Raw genomic sequence first — 24,042 nt, 5'->3', positions numbered from 1 at the left:
TTTTAGTGTAATAATATTCTTACAGCTTGACCAATTTTACTAGCATAAATTTTCAATAGAGACTATAAAGCACTAGCAGTGTGTCTGCTAAACTGATAAATGCTGTAAATGGATTAAAAGAGGAATTTGGTTGTAGTAATATGTGAAAACGAATGGTGCTTGTAACAGAGGTTATGTGACAGGGTCTGATGCGGGATCTGGAGCAGAGGGAGAAAAGAGTGAACACAGTTCAAGCAACTGGAGACAAACTGTTGAAGGAAGGCCATCCAGCTCGGAGCACTATAGAGGCAAGTCACCCCACTATCAACTATATGTCTCATGAGTGAAAACTTAGGGTTGTCAGTAGAACTATGTACATTTCAATTATTATCAGCATAAACTGCATTTACACAAAACCTCTTCCTGTACTTTTTCTAGCCAGAGATTCCTTTAACTGTAAAATATGTGTAGACAATATTTTGTCTATTAATTACATCCATAGAGCTTTTTATCATAAATTTTCCAGCAAAAGAATACTGTGGGACCAAGTTGATATTATTTTAGGCCTACTTGTATTAATTTATTAAGATTTGGATTTAAATTCAATTCTAGTGACTAGTCAAACAGGTTAATAACTATAAGAACTCAATAACAAATAACTTTGGTAAGGATGGGTTGTGATTTCCACCACCAACAAAACTGAAAAACTAAAGACCCCCTGGCTATGCTTCACGGGCCCATGGGTTTCCCCAGACCCAACTTTGAGTACCACTGGTTTCTGGCATGAGTGCGTTATAAGAGATGGAAGGAATCAATTAGGATAGTGTAAAATTTTTTTCAGTATTGTTCCACATTTAGTAACTAGCACTTTCTTTATAGACCAGGTCTTGAGGTAAATAGCACTACTGCATCCTCAGTTTACCTTTTAGAACACACCATAATTTAGGATCTTTCTGTTCTATTTGCAGGCCTTCACTGCAGCTCTGCAGACCCAGTGGAGTTGGTTACTGCAGCTGTGCTGCTGCATTGAGACTCACCTCAAAGAGAACACTGCCTACTTCCAGGTTTCTGCTATAGAGTTATTTCAGTGTTATCCTGGATTTTAATTCCTGCCTTTTACAGCTGTCAGGGCTAAATCAGTTTTGTACTCTATTCAACAGTTCTTTGCAGATGTGAAAGAGGCAGAGGAGAAGATGAAGAAGATTCAGGAGACAATGAAGAAGAAATATATTTGTGACCGCTCCATTACTGTCACACGTCTGGAGGATCTTCTGCAGGACGCTGCGGTGGGTACCCTACATTTACATGTATTCATCAAGCAGGTGTGACAGCTAAGCATATCAGTAGGAACTGCCCTCAACATTGAGAATTTGGTTGTTCCAGGATTTGAACGCTCAACTTTCCAATCAATATCACAGAATCTTCTTTGCCAAGCCACCACTGACTAAGCCATCACTGACCACAGTCAACCGTTTTAAATTTTGTAGCATGATTAACTTTCTTTTCAATGTTAATATCATTTGTGATGATGTAATCACAGCAACCAATTTTGTCTAGTTCTTAACAGGTTGAAATATAGTCCTTAAGATTGTAATGACCTAAGATTCTATTGAAGCTTGATGTTTTTCAAGAGTGTAGAAACTTTTACCATCATAATATAATGTTATCTGTTTTGGCCCACAGGATGAAAAGGAACATCTTGCGGAGTTTAAGACTCATCTGGATGGCATAAACAGGAGAGCCAAGAATATCATCCAGCTGAAACCCAGAAATCCTGCCACCCCAGTCAAAGGCAAACTGCCCATTCAGGCTGTGTGTGATTTCAAACAAATGGAGGTATGAAAGAGATACTTCTTAATTGTAGTTACAGGGGCTTTCCACTTTCCACTTTCTGGAAACATGCTGCATTTTTTTTGTCTTATTAATGTCAAGAGTGAAGGAATGACTTTATTTAAGGAATGACTTTATAGCTGCTATGGCATAAGTGATAACAGGAACCTTGTGACATAAAAAAATCTAACTTTTGATATATGGCATGCATTATTTAGGACGGTTGAGTTACTTTGCTGATGTAGTCCATGTGTTGTCCTAGATCACAGTACACAGGGGAGATGAGTGTGTGCTGTTGAACAACTCACAGCCCTTTAAGTGGAAGGTGAGGAGTTCGAGTGGAAATGAAGCCACAGTGCCATCCATCTGCTTCATCATCCCACCTACCAACAAGGAAGCTGTGGAAAGCAGCTCTGGGTAAAGATTTCCTTTGGTTTGGATTTTTAAAAATCAAGTAGACATATAATTTCCCTTTTTGTAACTTCCCTAACATTAGGTATTATATCTGACATATTCTGCTGGTGGTGTTACTTGCTCTTTAACAGGATTAGTAATTATCAATTTATTACTTTAAAGCATGTTGTAACCTCTTATTTTGTGGTGCTTTAGTCTGGATGCAAATCTGCAGAAGCTGATGATCCTCTGGCAGAAGTTGCATGTGGACATTAAGAGTCTGTTGTCCTGGCAGTATCTCATGAGAGACATTCAGTTCATCAATTCATGGAACTTCATCATGGTTAGAAACTTATTTGCATTACTCTATGCAAATGGTGCTTTTACTTATTGATGCTATTTATTATTACTTTCTTACACCACAGCAATGTTGAATTCTCAAACTTGATTGGTCAGAGGGTAATGCTAATTTTAATGTTATGTTTCTGTAGTAACAATTCCCTTACACAGTAATTTACTCAGGGACTCATATGGCAGACGGTCCACATAAATGGATAAAAAATGTTTATAATTATTGAAATAGTTAAGTTTTCTGTGAAGAGACATTTATTTAACATTCATGGAAGGAGTCTCCAGTGTCAGCACTTTGTAACAGTCAAACTTAAAGCTGTAACTTTAGGGTGGATGAATTTGAATTTGAAATTTTTGTCTTATTAACTTTAAGAGAGAAAAAACAACAATATTTATAACTATAAATGAATAAAAAATATGATGTCATTCCTTGAGTACTTAAAAAATTTAATCATTGGCAAATTGCTGTGGTGTAAGAGGAATAAAACACTTTGGGGTGGTAACAGTAACTTCACTTCATGTCAGTCTGCACACCACCAACCCGTCATTGATTATTTTTCTATAATAACATGCTATATCGTCTTTTATTCTTTACTTATACCAGTATGAATTTTTCTCCAACCATGTTCCTAAATCTTAATAAAGAATTGACCTCACCATAGTGGAACCTGTGGTGGCCATTTGTTAACTGAGGCTTTCAGGTCCATAGCAGATATAAATGTCATGATGCAAATACTATATTCTGGAAAGATAATTATATGTGGAAACATTATAAGATAATTATATGTGGAAATCTTTAATATCTTGTCTTTGATTCTGATTACATCAGTTCAAGACTTTGAAGGTGGAGGAGTACCGTCTGACTCTGAAGAACTTGGAGCAGCACTATCAGATCTTCATGCGTGACAGCCAGGACTCTGAGTTCTTTGGTGCAGATGAGCGTATGCAGGCTGAAAGCGCTTATAACAACGCCACACAGCACTATGACAACCTACTGCGATCCATAGAGCAAGGTGAGTAAAGTATCAGGCTACTGGGACCATTATGTGCTCCAATCCACATGACTTCTCAGAATGCCTTAATGGGTAAAGGTTCCCTTAACTAACATCATTTACTGCATTAGTTAACATTAACAAATACAGTAATTAACTTAGCATTAATAAACCCTACCTAATGTTAAGCAGCAGGTTAATACATACATTATTAATCTTACGATGTATTAATGCTGAAGTTCTTGGTTTGTCCATGTAAACTAATGTGTTAAATAATTTTAATAAGGGAACCCTACTGTAAAATTTTATCAATTAACGTAGGTATAAGAGAGTGGTTATATCTCAGGAATGAACTAACAAAGAAATGGTATATAGAGTGATATAAAAGTTGAACATTTTTGGAGACCGTGCTTTTCAACATTTTCTTTCTATAAGTCAGTACCGATACATTATCACTGTCCTATAATCAGGGAGTTCATTTTTCCTACTTTGTTGTTAATCGAATATAGATATGTAAAATCTAAGTGGAAAATGTAACCACCCCAATTTAATCTCCCTGATTATAACACTTAATTCATACATCAGACTGTAACTGTACATTTCATGTTTCAGAACCTCTCTCCACTTCCAAAGCCAAAGTTGCTGGTAAAGATTACAGATTGGATTTGAAATTTGACTAACTGCATTTACTGTCGACCCTAGCATTGTGTACTGTCATTTATTTTTTAAATACATATCCACATATTAGTCATTCATTTCATTGTGTGTTTGTGTGTTTTCAGTTCTTTATCATGCAGCATGGCTACTTGCTATATGCTTTGATTCATTAAACAGTGTATTTCAATTTATGTTTTGCATGAAGCTCACAATTCGTAAGTGAAATTGTTGTCTTGTTGAAATGCATCCTCCACAGTGGAAAAGAGTCCAATTTTGAAGAGACTAACTAATATTAAAATTGTTTCTCATTGATGTTAAATGAATTGCCAGTCTGCTTCTGTTGGGCCTGTATGCTGTAAATTTAAACTGCACTTATCGTACTTTGGTATTATCTACTATGCATCTTTTTTTGACCATCTGGGCTAGGTTTCTCTGGTTTAACACATTGTCAGTGAGAGATGAATTATCTTACCTATGCAGGAGAGCAGGATGAGTCTGTGTGTAAGAGCTACATCACTCAAATAAAGGACCTAAGGCTGAGACTTGAGGGATGCGAGTCGCGCATGGTCAGTCGCCTCAGGCAGCCGGTAGACAAAGAGCCCCTGAAAGCCTGTGCCCAGAGGACCACTGAGCACAAGGTATGCTATACTTTGTTTTTTTAAGTGTGGGTTAAAAAAAAGCCATTTTCAAATATTTGTGGCAGTTTGAGAAAACTCGTCAGATGTCACTTTGGCCAAAAAAGTTGGGTTTTGGCTGAAAGTGGTTTTCTGCCTATAACATAGATTGACACAGCTCAACTTAACCATAAACATATTTCATTAGAATGACATGTAAATGTTTTTATGAACTTTTTAATCTTGCCTAGGCTTTCTTCCTGCAAAGATCAGATTAGGTGAGGAGTGGTGGTAAAAACAGTCATTCTATCGGCTGTCAAATGTCTAAGGCTCCTGTGCCTTAGTGTAGTGCAGGAACATTGCAGTGTAGTTTAAAGTCCCTTCACACTTTTGGCGGTAACCTGATTTTAAAATGATAGAAGTTTTTATTTGTAGTCGGGACAAAAAAGTTGGGTGCAAATGGAGAAATAAATTTCAATTCAGGAAAGCTTGTGGTTTTTAGAACGATATATAGTAGAAAAAGTCAAAGTTTCACCATGAGATGGGTTTTCTCAAACCATCAAAATTAAAACTGATCTAGAACTGTAAGGTTGAGCTATTGAAAACATAAAAATTAAAGTATGGTATGTTTTACAACCAGTGGTCCTTTTTTCCGACATTCACAAGAAGCAATGCAAGAGATCTATTATCGTGCTTTTTGTTCTACCAAACATACATACGTACAAGTTTATGTTATTCCTATGTGAATCAAACAAACGTGTGTACTTAGTTGGTGTACTTAGTTGCACCATTGTGCAACTAGTAAAAGTGACAGCCTTAATGTTGTGTCCCAATAAATCAATGAAAATACTTAAAAAGCAAGAAAAAATTATGAGAGGAATATAAGCAATCATAATAATAACGCAGGTAAAAACTGAAAACATTTGCACCAATTTGTAAACATTTGACCAGAACATGTGACCACAGGACACATACTGCCCCCAAGAGGTCAGAGTAGCATCCAAATAAAGACATTTTTTGTTAGCCTTAGTACTCTGATAACTGGATCTAATACTGAAACCATGATAAGAACTACTAAACTATTCCCTATCATAATCATGCCATCTTTAAGTAAACTTCTATTCAGTTTACTTCTAACCTCTTTAAGTAAGCTTCTATTCTTGATCTTCCCCAAACAGAAAGTGCAATCTGAGTTGGAAGGCATAAAGAAAGACCTAGATGCAGTGGTTAAGCAGAGTGAGGCTGCACTGGCTTCTTCTCAGCAGTCCACCTCGGCACCTGTCCTACGTTCAGAGCTAGACATCACCCTGAAGAAGATGGCAGATGTTTACAGTCTCTCCTCTGTCTACCTGGACAAGTTAGTCATTATATAAATTTTTTATAAATTGTATATATTAAAAAAAATTTAAAAATAGCTCTATGAATTGTACATTATGTGGAAGTCATGTTAATCTTTTTTCATTTATTTCAGGCTAAAGACCATTGACTTGGTAATACGCAGCACACAAGGGGCTGAAGATGTTCTCAGAAAGTATGAGAACCAGCTTCGTGATGTCCACAAAGTGCCTGCGAATGAGAAAGAGCTGGAGTCCAACCACACACAGCTAAAGGTGCAATAATACTATGTGACTGCTGATAGAAATGATATTTATATAAACTCACCAGATGACCGAGAGAAGTGACATGCCTCCTTTGGACAATAATAAACTGCTTTTTTTCCTTTCAACTCTAGAAACTGTGCTCAGATGCGGAGTCGGATAAGCCAGTGTTTGACCGTCTGGAGGCTGAGCTTCAAGACGCTGTGGCGGTAAATGAGCGAATGTCTCGTGTACACAGTGAGTGGGATGCTGAGCTGGATCACTATGTGCAGTTGGTAGCAAGCCTAAAAGAGCGCTGGCAGGCTGTGTTTGCCCAGTTCAAGCTGCGCCAGCGGGAACTGGACCTACTGGGTAGGCAGATGCAGAACTACAGACAGAGCTATGACTGGCTCATTCAGTGGATTACAGATGCCAAGCAAAGGCAAGAAAAGATCCAGGCCATGCCCATCAGCGATAGCAAAGCTCTTAAAGAACAATTGGTCCAGGAGAAGGTATGTAGCATGAGTACTTATTAGTGGTCTTCAGTGCAGATCGCATAAGCAGGTTGTTTGTTATGTTTGATAATTAAAATACTACCACAGTGCTGTTGAATGTGGAATTCTGATTGGTCAGACAGTGTTGTTTAATTTTCTATAACAGCAACTATAACAGCAGCTCTGACAGTAGTTTTGGCTGCAAGGTTTATGTCAATGTGCTCATTCTTATACATAATTATTTCTATACTAACAACTAACACAGGGACTTGTATGGTGGATGCTCAGATAAATGCATTTAAGAAAATCTTTATGTATTAAAAAATTGTCATTTTTATATGTAAATTGTTATTCAGAATTTTTGGAAGGAGTCTCCAGTGTCAGTGCTTTGTATTAGTCAGAAGAATGTCTTCAGGATACAGGGCTTTGCGGTTTCTCAGTAACATGACTATCTGCATTTTTTTTTCTTTGTCTAACTAACTTCACGAAAGAGAAAAAAAATAGAAGCTGGTTAGGGAGTGACTATTTATAGCTGTAATAACATGAGTGATAACAGGTTTTACAGACATTTCCCAGCATTAAACATAACAATAAAAGAAAAACAGTATGACATGTCATTCTTTAATTAACATATAAAATTAAACTGCTGTAGTATAAGAGAAAAATGCTAAATTATGGGTGGTAACAGTAACTCTGCTTCCTCGTCTTTATTTTCCTATAACAGCTTGCACCATCAAGTTTTATTCCTTACATAGCATGCTGTTATGCTAACTAATGATTTCTGACTTTTTGTTGATACTAGATGTAATCCATTAAGTACTGTTTTATTAAATGTTGGACTTTGTACTATTAACAGAAACTCCTTGAGGAGATTGAAAACAACAAAGAAAAAGTGGATGAATGTCAGAAATTTGCTAAGGCCTACATTGATACGGTAAAGGTAAGGATAAAAAGATTCCTGAGCCATTTTCTTACACAGGTATCAGAATTTTAGCAGCATATTTAAAAACATGTTCCTTTCCAGGATCATGAACTTCAGCTGGTAACATATAGAGCATTGGTGGAGCCTATTGCCTCACCACTGAAAAAACTCAAGGTGGAGTCTGCATCAGACAGCATTATCCAAGAGGTATTTTCTACACTATTTTTTGTTTACTTTGGTTGCTTACTTTTTCCTTAAAAGTTAAAAATATATTTGAAATGTGTTGTGAACTATCTTCCAGTATGTGACTCTCAGAACACGCTACAGTGAGCTGTTGACTCTGGCGAGCCAATATATTAAGTTTATAATAGATACCCAACGGCGCCTAGAGGATGAAGAGGTAAGAGTCAAACAGTGTCAAAAGGCAAACTGTCACATACAGTGTCTTGCATAGGTATTTAGTGTGTGTATATATATATATATAATATGCAATATTGTGTTATGGGCTATTTTGTATAGATTCATGACATATAATCCCAGTTAAATCCATTTCAGTTACAGGTTGTAACATTACATAATGTGGAAACTGTTTAAGGGGGGTCAAAGGGGTGAATACTTATGCAAGACACTGTTCTTCTAGTTTTCACTGTTCCCACTGACTTAAAAAAAACAAACTCTCAAATGGTTTTGTCACTCATGAGACACAGTTTCAATTAGAATTACTTTTAGGTGATTTTCACAAACGGACATCAGGATTAAGTTAAATTAGATCATGGTTTAGTTTATATAATTTTTTTTTTTTAATCTTTGTAGTTTAAGAGTTATACACTAATTGTACATGGCTTTTGTAATATAGAGGAAAAGGTGCTCACCTAGGATAAGAGTAATGTGAAACACTAGTGGTGCAGCACATTTCATTTCCCCAACACTTCCTGTCTCTCATTATCTGTCTACAAATGTGTAGGGATGATTTTTCTGTATCTCTGACACAAAAAGAAAGCTGAACTATTTGTCGATAGCCCTCAGCCTGAAGCAACTCAAAATACCATCTGTCAAATACAGCATGCACTTTTTTAACCAGCAGACACCATTAAACACTGGATGGTGTGATACCCCCCTTTTTGAATTTCATTTCTTGAGAAAACTGAAATAACAGTTTTGTTCTTCTTTGCTTGTGCACTTCTATTTTTCAGTTATAGAATGCTTCAGGTTGAATGTCACATTTTCTCTAAATACTTTTTGTTATGAGAAGCACAATTTTGTTCTTTACTCCTTTTTCCTTTCTAACTTGCATTTCTGCTTGTTTGCTTCTCTATATGGCTTGCCAGTGCTTTATCATGATGAATGTTTGTCATGTTTGGGCGCTAATGAGGTAAATTTTGCACCGCATCGTCATCCTATTTGAATAGCTCTTTCTGCAAGCACATAACAGACTCTCACAATGATACATGACTCTTTTGTCATATTGTCTACTCAAAGAATGAAAAAATACATCTAAAATCCAACTAGTCAGAGTCATGTACCACTATGACATTCATCAGATGCGTTTTTTCACATGTTCTGCAGTAGTCCTATTTCCATGCTTTCTTTGCTGCATCACTAGACTGTATGTTCTTAGGCTTGATAATGGCATAATATGAACAAAATCAAATTTGCAAAACATTTCAGTTTTTTGCACTTTTGCTATGCTTAGTAATGCTTGGCTTTCTTTCTCACTGTCAAACTGAAAATTAATTTATGTTTAATCACAAGCTTGAGACTAAAATTATTATGTAAACCCTTCTCTCTTCACATTTACACATTACACAGGCTAGCTCCTATTTGGAGTTATAAAAAGGAACTTTAAACTAGGGAATCATGTTACATTTTGTGATTATTTTCCAAAACATCCCTAGGAGTAACACCTCAAGAGCATGATTTCATTCAGTATTCCAGTTGTTTTAATGTGCTGTGAAGTGATTGTGTCTCATTATTTGCGCCATTAAAGTGATTTAAGCTGTCTTTTGTAACCAATTAACACCCCACCTATTAAGTAAACAGTTTTTCATTAATTGACAATTTTGTACTTACAAATTTCTTTTATTTGTAATCAGATATAACACAGATATAATCTGTAACCTTACATAACCTTGTCTTATATTTCCATTACTCTTGCTTCCCTGAATAACAGAAAGCTACAGAAAAACTTAAAGAAGAAGAAAGGAAAAAGATGGCCGAAATGCAGGCCGAGTTAGAAAAACAGAGACAGTTAGCAGAATCTCATGCAAAGGCCATTACCAAAGCAGAGCAAGAGGCTGATGACTTGAAGCTAAAAATGAAAGAGGAGGTTAGCAAAAGACAAGTCTTTGCAGTTGATGCTGAAAAACAGAAGCAAAACATCCAGCAGGAACTGCAAGAACTCAGAAACCTCTCAGACCAAGAGATTAAGGCTAAAAGCCATCAAGTGGAAGAGGTCCTGCAAAGCCGAACCAAGATTGAGGAGGAGATCCGCATAATCCGACTTCAGCTGGAGACAACCGTGAAACAGAAATCAACAGCTGAAGCTGAACTTCAGCAGCTCAGGGATAAAGCATCAGAGGCTGACAGACTTAGGAAGGCTGCCCAGGAAGAAGCAGAAAAGCTAAGGAAACAAGTGAACGAAGAGACACAGAAAAAACGGAAGGCAGAGGAAGAGCTAAAACAAAGAACAGATGCAGAGAAGGAAGCTGCAAAGCAGAAACAAAAAGCCATGGAGGATCTTGAAAAGTTCAAGCAGCAAGCAGAGGAGGCAGAGAGGCGCATGAAGCAGGCTGAACTGGAAAAGGAGAGGCAGATAAAAGTGGCAGAAGAGGTGGCACAGAAGAGTGCTGCCACAGAGCTACAGAGTAAGCGCCTTTCCTTTGCCGAAAAAACAACAAAATTGGAGGAGTCACTAAAACAAGAGCAATGCACTGTTATCCAACTGCAAGAGGAGGCAGAGCGTTTAAAAAAGCAACAAGCTGAAGCTGATAAAGCAAGAGAAGAAGCTGAGAAGGAATTGGAAATATGGAGACAGAAAGCCAACGAAGCTCTCCGTCTAAGGCTCCAGGCTGAGGAGGAAGCCCATAAGAAGAGCACTGCACAAGAAGAGGCTGAGAAACAGAAAGAGGAAGCAAAGCAAGAGGCAAAGAAGAGAGCCAAAGCTGAGGAGGTTGCTCTGAAACAGAAGGAGTTTGCAGAGAAGGAGCTTGAAAAACAAAGAAAAGAAGCTGAAGAAACTGCTCAACAAAAGCTCTCAGCAGAACAGGAACTTATACGCTTAAAAATGGATTTCGATCTTGCTGAGCAGCAAAGGACTCTACTGGATGATGAACTGCAGCGACTGAAAAATGAAGTGAACACAGCTGTAAAACAGAGGCAACAGCTAGAGGATGAGCTTTCCAAAGTAAGAAAGGAGATGGAAATTCTCATACAGCTTAAAGCCAAAGCTGAAAGAGAGTCCATGTCAAACACTGAAAAGAGCAAGCAACTCCTTGAATCTGAGGCAGGCAAAATGAGGGAACTTGCTGAGGAGGCCACTAAACTGAGATTAGTTGCTGAGGAAGCAAAGAAACAAAGGCAGCTAGCAGAAGATGAAGCAGCCCAACAGAGAGCAGAGGCTGCAAAGATTCTCAAAGAAAAGTTGGCTGCCATCGATGAAGCAACTCGTGTGAAAACTGAGGTTGAGATTGCTTTAAAAGAGAAGGACGCCGAAAATGACCGTCTGAAAAGAAAGGCTGAGGAGGAAGCTTATCAAAGGAAGGTCCTAGAAGACCAAGCAGCTCAACATAAGCAAAATATTGAAGAAAAGATCAACCAGTTAAAGACATCCTCTGATGCTGAATTAGGCAGACAGAAGGAAATTGTCGAAGAAATCTTAAAGCAAAAGAAAGTGGTTGAAGAAGAGATTTATATTTTGAAACTCAACTTTGAAAAGGCATCGACTGGAAAGCAAGACCTTGAACTTGAGCTGAAGAAACTAAAGAGCATCTCAGACGAGACTCAGAAAAGTAAAGTAAAAGTAGAAGAGGAGGCAGAGAAATTTAGGAATCTTGCACTAGAGGAGGAGACAAAGAGGAAAGAGGCAGAAGAGAAAGTAAAAAAGATTTCAGCTGCTGAGGAAGAGGCAGCGAGACAGTGCCTGGCTGCTCAACAAGAAGCTGAGCGTCTTAAAAAGAAAGCTAAAGAGGTCAAACAGCAGAAGGATAATGCTGATGGGGAAGTTGCAAAACAGATCCTTTTAGCTAAAGAGGCTGAACTAAGGTGTATTGCTGCTGAGCAGAAAGCTCAGAATGTCCTTGTCCAACAGAAGGAGGACAGCCTTGCTCAAACTAAGCTAAAGGAAGAGTATGAGAAGGCAAAGAAATTAGCAGAGAATGCAGTAAAGGCCAAAGAAAGTGTTGAAAAAGAGGCTGCTCTATTTCGGCAAAAAGCAGATGAGGCAGAGTGCCAGAAGCAAGCCGCTGAAGAAGAGGCAGCTAAACAGGCCAAAGCTCAGGAAGATGCTGAAAAACTGAGAATAGAAGCTGAAACAGAAGCTTCCAAACGTGCTAAAGCAGAAAAAGATGCATTAAAACAGAAACAGCAAGCTGAGGCAGAGATGGCCAAGCATAAACAACTTGCTGAGACAACCCTGAAGCAGAAATCTCAGGTTGAGCAAGAGTTAGAGAAAGTAAAACTGCAACTCGATGAGACAGACAAACAGAAATCTCTCTTGGATGATGAACTGAAAAGACTTAAGGATGAGGTCAGTGATGCTATCAAACAGAAAGCACAGGTGGAAGACGAGCTCGCTAAAATCAGAAGTCAGATGGAGGAATTAGTCAGATTGAAGGTCAAAATTGAGGCAGAAAATCAGCAACTTATGAAAAAAGATAAGGAGAGCACAAAGAAATTACTTGAGGAAGAGGCAGAGAATATGAAAAAGCTGGCTGAAGAGGCTGCACGGCTCAGTGTTGATGCACAAGAAGCTTCAAGACTAAGACAAATCGCAGAGTCCGACCTTGCTCAACAGAGAGAAATAGCTGACAAAATGCTCAAGGAGAAGATGTTAGCCATTCAGGAAGCAAACAAGCTGAAGTCTGAGGCTGAGAATCTCCAGAAACAAAAAGACAAGGCTCAAGAAGAGGCCCAAAAACTGCTAGAGGCCAAAAAGAAGATGGAACAGCGTTTAGAGCAAGAGACTGTGGGCTTCCAGAAATCCTTAGAGGCAGAACGCAAGAAACAGCAAGAAGTAACCGCTGAGGCCGAGACACTAAAACTCAGGGTAATTGACCTAAGCAATGCACAGTTGAAAGCAGAGGAAGAAGCTAATAAATTCAAGAAACAGGCAGAAGACATTAGAGCTCGTTTGATTGAGACTGAAAGACAAACTTCAGAAAAAGTCACTATTGTTGAGAAATTGGAAGTGGAGAGGTTGGTGAGCACCAAAGAGGCAGATGATCTGCGTAAAGCTATTGCTGAGCTTGAAAGAGAAAAGGAGAAACTGAAAGAAGAGGCAACTGATTTACAAAATAAAGCAAAAGAGGTATTGTCATATAATAACAATTTCATTTTCTAAATTCCTTGAAAATAACATTAATCTATTTAAGTAACACTTAATGTTATGATCCTCACATTCTACTCCATGTCTATTACTAATGATTGATAACATGGATTTTTTTTGTATTATAGTATATACACAATTATATACTGTTAATATTGACTGTCAAGGCATGGTAATGGTTATTATAGCATTTTCACACCTGGTACTACATGGTAATGTTTCGATTTATCTAAATAATGCTGTTTTTCTTTCGTTATAGATGGCCAACGCACAGCAAGAGCAAATACAACAAGCAAAGACAGCCCTTCAGCAGACATTCCTTACAGAGAAAGAAATCCTGCTGAAAAAGGAAAAAACAATAGAGGCAGAGAAAATGAAGCTGGAGAAACAACTTGAGGATGAAGTGAAGAAAGCCAAAACCCTTCAAGATGAACAGGAAAGTCAGAGAATGCAGATGGAAGAGGAGAGAAAGAAACTTCAGGCTATTCTGGAAACTGCAGTCAAGAAACAGAAAGATGCAGAAGAAGAGATGCTCAATAAGCAAAAAGAGATGGAGAAGCTAGAGAAGATAAAACAAGAACAAGAAAAAGTCATGGATGAGGAAAACAAGAAATTACGTGAAAAGCTTCAGCAGCTACAGGCACAGAAACCCACAACATCCCAAACAAAAGAAATTGACATCCAAACTGATAGCATGCCTGAAAATGAAATAGTTACAGCAACAGTGCAGGAAACAACAAAGAAGGTCTTTAATGGTTCTACAGAAGTTGATGGAGTAAAGGCAAATGAAGTTTCACCACTGGCATTTGATGGAATTCGGGAGAAAGTGCCTGCAAGCAGGCTTAATGAAATTGGTGTACTAAACAAAAAAGAATTTGACAAACTTAAGAAAGGCAAAACAACTGTGCAAGACCTTACTAAGCTAGACAAAGTCAAGATGTGCCTGAAAGGCAAGGATTGCATTGGTGGTGTAATAGTAGAACCCAAGCAGAAAATGGGAATCTATCAAGCTTTGAAAGAGAAGAAAATTTCACCAAGCACAGCTATGATGCTTCTTGAAGCTCAGGCTGCATCTGGATTTATTATTGATCCCATTAAGAACAGAAGGCTTTCTGTCAATGAGGCAGTAAAGGAATCCATTATTGGACCTGAACTGCACACTGCATTGTTGTCTGCTGAAAGGGCTGCAACTGGTTTCAAAGATCCTTTCACTGGACATAAGATCTCATTATTTGAAGCCATGAAAAAGGGTCTGGTCACAGAGGAGCAAGCCACTAAACTTCTGGATGTTCAAATTGCCACTGGTGGTATAATAGACCCGGTAAACAGTCATCGTGTGTCAGTCCAAACTGCATGTAAACAAGGTCAATTGGATGAAGAACTTAACAAAGTCTTGTCCAATCCTCCTGATGATAGAAAAGGATTTAGTGATCCCAACACTCAAGAGAGTCTCAGTTATCATCAACTGCTAGAAAGATGTAAAACAGATCCAGAAACAGGGCTTCCATTTCTAACTGTTACAGAAACAGCATTACCTACTGAAAGGACATACACAGACGATGAGACTAAAGATGCATTCAGTAAAACAAATATATCAGTGCTATTTGGAAGATTTAAGGGGAAGACAGTGACCATCTGGGAAGTGATAAATTCTGAGTACTTTAGCGAAGATCAAAGGAAAGATCTAATTCGTCAGTATAAATCAGGGAAAATTACTGTAGAGAAAATCATAAGGATTGTAATCACTGTTGTAGAAGACAAAGAGAAAAAGAAGGAATTAGCCTTTGATGGTTTAAGATCAACTGTCTCTGCATCTGAGCTCCTGGATTCAAAGATCATTAACAAAGATTTATATAACGAGTTGCATAATGGCAAAACTACTATTGAAGAGGTGTCTCAGATGGATTCTGTCAAAAAAGCATTAAAGGGAACAAGCAGTATTGCTGGAGTGTTTATTGAGTCAACTAAGGAGAAAGTACCAATATATGAAGCCATGAAGAAGAACATGCTTGAAGTAGAACTGGCACTCCACCTCCTAGAAGCCCAAGCTGGAACAGGTTTCATAATTGACCCAGTAAAAAACCAGAAGCTCACAGTTGATGAAGCTGTGAAATCTGGCATTGTTGGCCCAGAGTTGCATGAGAAATTGCTGTCAGCAGAAAGGGCAGTGAATGGGTACAAGGATCCATATACGGGGAAGACTGCATCTCTATTTGAGGCAATGCAAAAAGATCTCATCAACAAAGATCAGGGTACAAGGCTGCTGCAGGCCCAAATTGGAACTGGAGGAATCATTGACCCAGTGAAAAGTTACCGGATTCCACAGGATATTGCTTATAAGCGTGGGTATTTCAGTGAGGAAATGAACAAGTGCATAAGTAGCCTATCTGATGATAATAAAGTTTTCATTGACCCAAACACAAAGGAGAATGTTTCTTATGCACAGCTGCAGAAAAGTTGCATTACTGACAAAGAGACAGGTCTCCCATTGCTTCCACTTTCAGAAAAAGCTGTTAAGTCCACAGAATCAGAACTGCCCTTCAATGTTCAGTCCAAAGAAGTTTTAAACAAGGCAACAATGGAGTTACACAGTGGACCCTTTAAAGGAAGAAGAGTCACCATTTGGGAGATTATCAACTCTGAATATATAACAGAAGAACAAAGGATTGAGATAATACGTCAGTATAGATCAGGAAAAGTTACAATTGAAAAGATCATTAGCATTGTGATCACACTGGTTGATGAAAATGAGATGAAAAAGCAGCAGGATACCTTCACTGGTCTCAGACAACCTGTTAGTGCCACGTCCCTGTTTGAGTCTAAAATTATTGACAAAACAACCTATGATCAGCTCCAACAAGGTCAAAAGAAGCCTAAAGAGATTAGTGATATTGAATCAGTCAAGAGGTACTTGCAAGGATCAGAGAGCATTGCTGGAGTAGTCAATGAAAAATCTAAAGAGAAGCTCAGCATTTATCAGGCAATGAAACAAAAATTACTAACGCTAAATACAGGCCTTTCCCTGTTGGAAGCACAAGCAGCAAGTGGGTTTATTGTTGATCCAATCAGGAATCTGAGGTTTACAGTGGACGATGCTGTAAAAGCTGGCCTTGTTGGTCCTGAGCTTCATGAAAAGCTCCAATTGGCAGAGAAGGCTGTAACTGGTTATAAAGATCCATACACTGGTCACAAGATTTCCCTTTTCCAGGCCATGCAAAAAGAGCTTGTTCTTAGAGAGCATGCCATACCTCTTCTTGAAGTTCAAGAGGCCACTGGAGGAATAATTGATCCAGTGAATAGTCACTATATCCCCACTGACGTAGCCATTCAGCGAGGTTACCTAAGCAAACAAATGGCCAAGTCCTTCAAAGACCCTTCAGATGATATCAAGGGTTTTACTGATCCTAACAAAGATGAGAGTGTCACTTACAAACAACTGATAAAAAGGTGCACAAAAGATCCTGACTTTGGGTTTTTCCTTTTACCACTTTCTAAGGCTGAAGTCCCAAAAGAAGCTGAGAAGTCATATGTTTACACTGAAGAACAAGCACAAACAGACTTGGCTAGCACTCAAATAGCTATACCTCACAAAGGTTTTGCAGGAAAACAAATGACCTTATGGGATGTTATGGCATCAGACATGCTTCCTGAAGAGGACAAACAAAGACTTATTGAACAGTACCGGTCAGGAAAAATCACAAAAGAGAGAATGATTATCATTATCATTGAAATCATTGAGCAAAGAGAAGTCATTAAAACTGAACAGACTATGCTATGTGATATAATTCGACGCAGAGTTACAATTGAAGAGTTATATAGCTCTCGTATAATTGACCTTGAAACTTACAATCTGTTGAAACAAGGCAAGAAAACCATCCGAGAGGTTATGGAAATGCCAACTGTTAAGAAGTATCTCTTTGGCACAGGCAGCATTGCTGGGGTCCTCTCCAACAACTCTGCTAAAGTAAGTATTTACCAGGCCATGAAAAGAGGCATAATCAAGCCTGATATTGCCATTGATTTGCTGGAGGCACAAGCAGCTACAGGATTTATCACTGACCCAGTAAGATACGAGTTGCTAACAGTTGATGAGGCTATCCGCAAGGGTCTTGTTGGCCCAGAACTCCATGATAAACTTTTGTCTGCAGAAAGGGCAGTCACGGGGTACAAAGACCCATACAGTGGGAAAATCATTTCTCTATATCAGGCTATGAAAAAGGGTCTGGTTCCTGAGGAGTATGCATTAAAGATCCTAGAAGCTCAGATTGCAACTGGTGGCCTAATGGATCATGAATACAATTTCCACCTTCCAAATGATGTTGCAATGCAACGAGGATATATCAACAAAGAAACAAGCGAGAGACTATCTAGTGGAGATGTCAAAGGGTTTACCGATCCAACCACAGATGAAAAAGTATCTTATGCAAACCTCCTCAAGAGATGCAAAGTTGACAAAGAAAGTGGCATGCATTTGCTGTCACTTGCAGACAAGAAACTGCTAGTAAAGGGTCTTCGAAAGCAAATTACCTTGGACGAATTACTGTGCTCTCAAATTATCGATCAGAAGACCTACACAGAGCTCACAGAAGGCCTCATTTCTGTAGAAGATATCAGCAAAGACTTGAAGAAATACCTTGAGGGTACAAGTTGTATTGCAGGTGTGTATGTAGAGGCTACTAAAGAGCGACTGTCAATCTACCAAGCCATGAAGAAGAACATGATCAGGCCAGGCACTGCCTTTGAGCTGCTAGAGGCTCAAGCAGCGACTGGATATGTGATTGATCCAATCAAAAATCTAAAACTGACAGTCAATGAGGCTGTAAAAATGGGAGTGGTTGGCCCAGAGTTTAAGGACAAGCTTCTCTCTGCTGAACGAGCTGTGACTGGATACAATGACCCATACTCTGGTAAGGTAATTTCCCTATTTCAGGCCATGAAGAAAGGCCTGATCCTTAAAGATCATGGTATTCGTCTTTTGGAGGCTCAAATTGCAACAGGTGGAATCATTGATCCTGAGGAAAGTCACCGCCTTCCTGTGGAAATGGCATACAAGCGTGGCCTTTTTGATGAGGAGATGAACAGTATTCTAACTGACCCATCTGATGATACTAAAGGTTTCTTTGATCCAAACACAGAGGAGAATCTGACTTACCTTCAGCTGATGGAACGATGCATGACTGACCCTGAAACTGGACTTGCTCTCTTAATGCTGAAGGAGAAGAAGCGGGAAAGAAAGACATCTTCTAAGTCATCAGTACGCAAACGCAGAGTGGTGATTGTAGATCCAGAAACAGGAAAAGAAATGTCTGTTTATGAGGCATACCGCAAAGGTCTCATTGATCATCAGACATATATGGAGCTTGCAGAACAAGAATGTGAATGGGAAGAAATTACCACTTCATCAGCAGATGGTGTTAAGTCTATGATAATTGACAGAAGGTCTGGACGTCAGTATGACATTGATGATGCCATCACCAAAGGACTCATAGACCAGTCTGCTTTGGACCAGTATCGTGCAGGCACCCTGTCCATCACTGAATTTGCAGACATGTTGTCTGGAAATATGAGTGGCTTTAGATCACGTTCATCTTCCTTTGGGTCCACCTCATCATATCCCATGAGCCCAGTTCCATCTATCAAAACCCCAGCAACAACATGGACTGACCCAACAGAGGAAACAGGTCCAGTTGCTGGGATATTAGACACAGATACTCTAGAGAAGGTATCAGTCACAGAGGCCATGCATCGAAATCTAGTTGATAACATTACTGGTCAAAGACTGCTTGAGGCACAAGCCTGTACAGGTGGTATCATTGACCCAAATACTGGAGAGAAGTTCACTGTTGCAGATGCAATGAACAAAGGGCTGGTAGACAAGATAATGGTAGATCGCATCAACTTAGCTCAGAAGGCCTTCCAAGGATTTGAAGATCCAAGAACCAAAACTAAAATGTCAGCTGCTCAGGCCTTAAAAAAGGGTTGGCTGTATTATGAAGCTGGCCAACGTTTTCTTGAAGTCCAGTATCTGACAGGAGGACTAATTGAACCTGATGTTGCAGGCAGAGTATCACTGGATGAGGCCGTAAAGAAGGGTACCCTCGATGCACGCACTGCTCAGAAACTGCGAGATGTCAGTGGGTACTCCAAATACCTCACTTGTCCCAAAACAAAGCTGAAAATATCTTATAAAGATGCCATTGAAAGAAGCATGATTGAGGAGGGCTCTGGTTTACGTTTACTGGAGGCATCATCCCAGTCTACTAAGGGTCTGTATAGCCCTTACAATATCAGTGGCTCTGGATCAGCCTCAGGGTCTAGGTCTGGCTCCAGAACCGGTTCAAGGTCTGGCTCTAGACGAGGGAGCTTCGATGCTACAGGATCTGGTTTTTCCATGAATTTCTCCACATCTTCCTATGGCTCTCCAAGCTATGGACGACGATACAGTTCAGGGGTGCACAGTGCACTGAATATGGACAAACTAAAACAGGCTCTAACAGCATTAACGCTCAGCAGAAACTGTTGCTCTGAAGACAAGAGAATGTTGCCACTATCGCAAACACAGTGCTCTTTAATTGCTTAATTCATTTAAAAATATTCATTCTGCTCTGCATGTGGTTACTATGGGGCTGGGGAACTATTGCAATATCCTGCTGGCTTTCTTTTCATATTAGATTTTTGGTTTATTTGTAATATGTAATATTTTTGATAATTATTCCATAATATCAATGTTGAAATTCTGTTTTCCTTTTTCCTTAGAATAACTAGAAAGTCCAATGGAATCTTGTTTTTTGATATTACATTCACAGTGTTAGTGTCTCTGCTCTTGTATATTTCTTTTTTATTGAGTCCACTGAACGGCATATTGTCAAAACTAAATTTAACATTTCTTTTGTATGTAAAAAGAGCATTATATAACATGCATTTATTAACCTGGAATCCTGTTAAACAGAAGAGCTTGTAACCATCTACAGAGCAGAATAAGAGGAATTTCACTAAAAGAGCACACAGGAAAACAAACAAACAAAAAATGCTTTGGAAACACACTTTGGCAGAACAGAATTAATATTTCAAGAGATTCCTTTCACCCAAGTTTATACATGGAATGGAACAACAATTATGTCTTTGGATCTCTGCAGTCTTTCAAAACATAATGGCTCCTGTCATTGATCCCACAACAAGTTCTAGGAGCAGCAGACTTCAGAAATAACAAACTGCAGAAGATGGCACTGAAACACGACAGATCAGAAGATGCCATTCCTATCCGTACCAGGTTTTCATGTGTTACTTTTACATCTCCCAATTCAAAGAGGAATTTAGTTATGCCTTGACCTCAACAGATGTCTGCATATATAATAATGTAAGTATAATATTCATTTTCATTAATATGCCAGCTAATTTTATAAGAGTTTTAGCAGCTTAACAGCTTATTTTATTGCTTAAATTACCATAACTTTTTTTTTTTTTTTTTGCAAAAACTGCATTAGCAGATACTGAGTTAAGTTACATCCATTCAGAAATTGCTTTAAAAGTTACGGGCCGGGTATATTTTAAACCAAAATGTGATGGTAAATAGTAAGCTGAAACAGTACATTATTTTTTGATGTGGTGACAAAATTGGGTAATTCGGTCCAGCTACCAGTGCTTGGAATTAACAAAAGAAATTGGAATTGAAATTGAAAAAATATATAAATATAGGATGTATAGATACAGTAGATCATATATAAACATGCATCAGTATAAATGGTTTTATATATATATATATATATATATATATATATATATATATATATATATATATATATATATGTGTGTGTGTATATATAAGATTAATTGTTCTTATTAAACTTTATTACCAGATTTCTCTTACTGAAAAGGAGATGTGTCTATTCTACATTGAAACCCTGCCACCACTTTTATACTGCAGAGATGAAGGTAATAATTATTCAAGTGAATTTGGTCAGGGTATTGTCAGTTATACTCTTACACTTTCCATTACTGCCATATGTCTGTTTAATTATATTATTACATAATCTTTTGTTTATAGAACATGGACTGGTGTATTTAGCAAAGTACTTCTTAGATTATTAAATAATTTCACTTGTTAAATACATTATGCCCATTTTTGTTGTTCTTGTAGTGTCTTCCACTGCCCACCGAAGTGAATCTTTGGATTAGATTGCTCCGATCAAAAGAACCACGAAAAGATGCCACTTGACTGACCAACATACATGTTCTGCTACCTTAATTTGTTGTAATAATAATAATAATAATAATAATAATAATTATTATTATTATTATTATTATTATTATTATTATTATTATTAGCCTCTTTGTATTATGTTAAAAAAAAATTAATGCCGCTAAATCTATAGACCCCTATATGGGTCTAATCTATGTTTTAACACTAAATTTGTTAAAGGTGCTTGAACTTGGTAAATTATCTTTGTATTTCCATTTGCTAAGCTGCAAAATATCACTGGAAAAGAATGTGCTAGGTGCTCATAAAAAAAAAAAAAAAAAAAAAAAAAAAGTTAGATTGAGTTATGTTATACAGGATTTTTTTTTTTTTTTTGTCAAAAAGAAGCTTGATCTCTACAACCCTGCAAATTCTGTATTGTAATATATGGCACAAACTAGAAAATATTCAAACTAGACATTAACCAATAAGTCATCACTATACTCTATCACCATGGTAACTTTCCTAACATTCACAGAACACTTTTTTAATATGTATATTTTTGCTCTTTTGCTTTTTCTGTCCAATGATTACATTTGCCATTATGAATGTTATCTTTGCTCCACACAAGAACAGATCACTGTAATCACACCACATTAATCATCTGTACTTCCCTACATTATAGATTTGCTTTGCATGGTTTTCTTTTGCTAACATTGATCAAAGAATTCAGTTTAAAGAACTGAATTCAACAAAGCCTATTGTGAGGAAAAAATTTGACGTGATGTAAGGATTTAGTTGAACTAAGTATGCCAAGTTTTGGGGCATGTTTAAGAAGATTGTATTTATAGGATGGGATTGTATTCTAATGTAAATAAACTATACAAATATCAACTGTATTTAAACATCATTTCATTTACTGTTGGAGAGCTATGAACATGTTTACCTTCAAACATAAACAGACTAAACTGATAATTCCATTTTATTTCTAATGTGCATGTTTTTTGCACCCTGTTTTTAAATTAGTTAGTACTAGGTAGTGTTGTCCTGTGTTCACCTTTATCAATCTTTTAGTAAAGTTGTGTTTAAATGTTTCTGCCGGATTTACAAAAGTTTCATAAACACCAATTTGCTTCATACTCACATGCGTTGATGTTGATGAATGCCAATCAACCTTAAATTAGCAGATGTGTACATGGCACATGCTGATATGAATTTGGTTTCTCAGAGGCAGAAGTGAAGGTTTTGCCAGTGAAAATAATGTTATTAACACTGTAACAGCAGAAATTATGGAAAAGGTGAATCAGATGTGAAATAAGTGAGGTGAAAACAAAATGAAAAAAAAAAAAATATATATATATATATATATATATATATATATATATCATGGACACCAAGCATATCACACAGAGAAGCTGCTTTTTTGTTTTTGTTGTTTTTAATTCAAAGTGAAGTGCTGTACTTGGCAACTCTCAGTCAGAAATCCCTCACATCCGCCTTGATGCCATGTTAGAAAAGGTTAAGGGCGTATGTCCTCAGGAAGGATTATTTGACTTAATTTATGGATTTATGTTGGCTTGCTTTCTTTCTTTCTTCTTCTTCTTATTTTTTTTTCATATTTAACATTTCTTTAGTCTTTAATGCCGTTAATATGAAACAACTAGTTTTCACAAAAGTTTGATTGAATGTGTGTACAACTAAAAAGGCACAAGCTATTTAAAGTTGACAGCATCATCCATGTATGAATGTGCAGTAACTCAGTAATGTGATTTATACGATCTGAAGCCAATCAATCGAGGTTTACATTAGTTAGTCTTCCTATGCGGAAATGTACACACAGGAGCACGAGTAGGATACGAACGTTCTTCTGAAATTACAGGATTATCATTAGTACCACATTTCTTGTGTCCTACGAACGATTTGCAAATAAATCCATTCGTATCCAGCTTGAAAAAGGAGGCGCATTATTAGAGTAAGATGATAATTAATTGTGAGAAGTTTTTTTTTTTAATCCTGTTATTGATATATGATTTATTGATGCCATGAATAAGTATACTACAAATAAATAATGGTTTAACCATGTAATTGAGAATGAAAGTAAACCAATGAAAAAAATGTGACCAGACTCGTCATTAACAAACGGTTCTGAATCGGTTTTGACAGAAGGGTAAGCCATGCTTCTGTAGAATATGATATTTTTGAATATGATGTGGAAGTATTTGTTTCGGTAATGGCAAGAAAGCTTAGCTAATGTGGAATTCAAAAACTTTTTCAGTATATAGACCCCTTTTAGACCCCCTTTAAAAAAGACCCGTGTCTTTTCAACCTTACAGTACTTGGTTATAATTTGACTGAAGAATCTATCAGTAATTTTATTGACTGACATTAGCTAAAATGCTATCCACTTATTATTATGGATTACCACTAAAAGACAGGGAGTGCTATTCGGCTAAATAACTTGGTGTAGAAACTTACTTCTTAGCGTCCTGTCAGTGTAACGTCCAGCCGCGTAACA

At 37.6% G+C, this 24,042-nt stretch overlaps 1 protein-coding gene across 23 annotated transcripts in view; it reads left to right on the top strand.

Annotated features, from left to right (window-relative positions):
- Nucleotides 1-22,421, top strand: part of pleca (plectin a) — a 120,700-nt gene extending 98,279 nt beyond the window's left edge. For 18 of the 23 annotated variants that reach the window (XM_053228501.1, XM_053228500.1, XM_053228502.1 and 15 more), the window contains 19 exons: nucleotides 183-287; nucleotides 948-1,043; nucleotides 1,140-1,265; nucleotides 1,663-1,815; nucleotides 2,072-2,226; nucleotides 2,419-2,545; nucleotides 3,383-3,566; nucleotides 4,158-4,190; nucleotides 4,683-4,840; nucleotides 5,995-6,173; nucleotides 6,288-6,426; nucleotides 6,549-6,905; nucleotides 7,744-7,827; nucleotides 7,912-8,016; nucleotides 8,111-8,209; nucleotides 9,980-13,333; nucleotides 13,611-20,708; nucleotides 21,208-21,283; nucleotides 21,489-22,421. In XM_053228501.1, the coding sequence (XP_053084476.1) occupies nucleotides 183-287; nucleotides 948-1,043; nucleotides 1,140-1,265; nucleotides 1,663-1,815; nucleotides 2,072-2,226; nucleotides 2,419-2,545; nucleotides 3,383-3,566; nucleotides 4,158-4,190; nucleotides 4,683-4,840; nucleotides 5,995-6,173; nucleotides 6,288-6,426; nucleotides 6,549-6,905; nucleotides 7,744-7,827; nucleotides 7,912-8,016; nucleotides 8,111-8,209; nucleotides 9,980-13,333; nucleotides 13,611-19,931 (11,775 nt within the window). In that variant the 3' untranslated portion in view covers nucleotides 19,932-20,708; nucleotides 21,208-21,283; nucleotides 21,489-22,421. The remainder of the gene's footprint in view (nucleotides 1-182; nucleotides 288-947; nucleotides 1,044-1,139; nucleotides 1,266-1,662; nucleotides 1,816-2,071; nucleotides 2,227-2,418; nucleotides 2,546-3,382; nucleotides 3,567-4,157; nucleotides 4,191-4,682; nucleotides 4,841-5,994; nucleotides 6,174-6,287; nucleotides 6,427-6,548; nucleotides 6,906-7,743; nucleotides 7,828-7,911; nucleotides 8,017-8,110; nucleotides 8,210-9,979; nucleotides 13,334-13,610; nucleotides 20,709-21,207; nucleotides 21,284-21,488) is intronic. The other 5 variants (XM_034298605.2, XM_034298606.2, XM_026929539.3 and 2 more) reach the window with 1 other exon arrangement.
- The last annotated feature ends 1,621 nt before the right edge of the window (nucleotides 22,422-24,042 follow it).

The sequence above is a fragment of the Pangasianodon hypophthalmus genome, chromosome 23 (genome assembly GCF_027358585.1).
Source record: "Pangasianodon hypophthalmus isolate fPanHyp1 chromosome 23, fPanHyp1.pri, whole genome shotgun sequence".
Classification (NCBI taxonomy): domain Eukaryota; kingdom Metazoa; phylum Chordata; class Actinopteri; order Siluriformes; family Pangasiidae; genus Pangasianodon; species Pangasianodon hypophthalmus.
The sequence above is the reverse complement of the archived record's forward strand: the minus strand, read 5'-3'. Positions and strand labels throughout refer to the sequence as shown.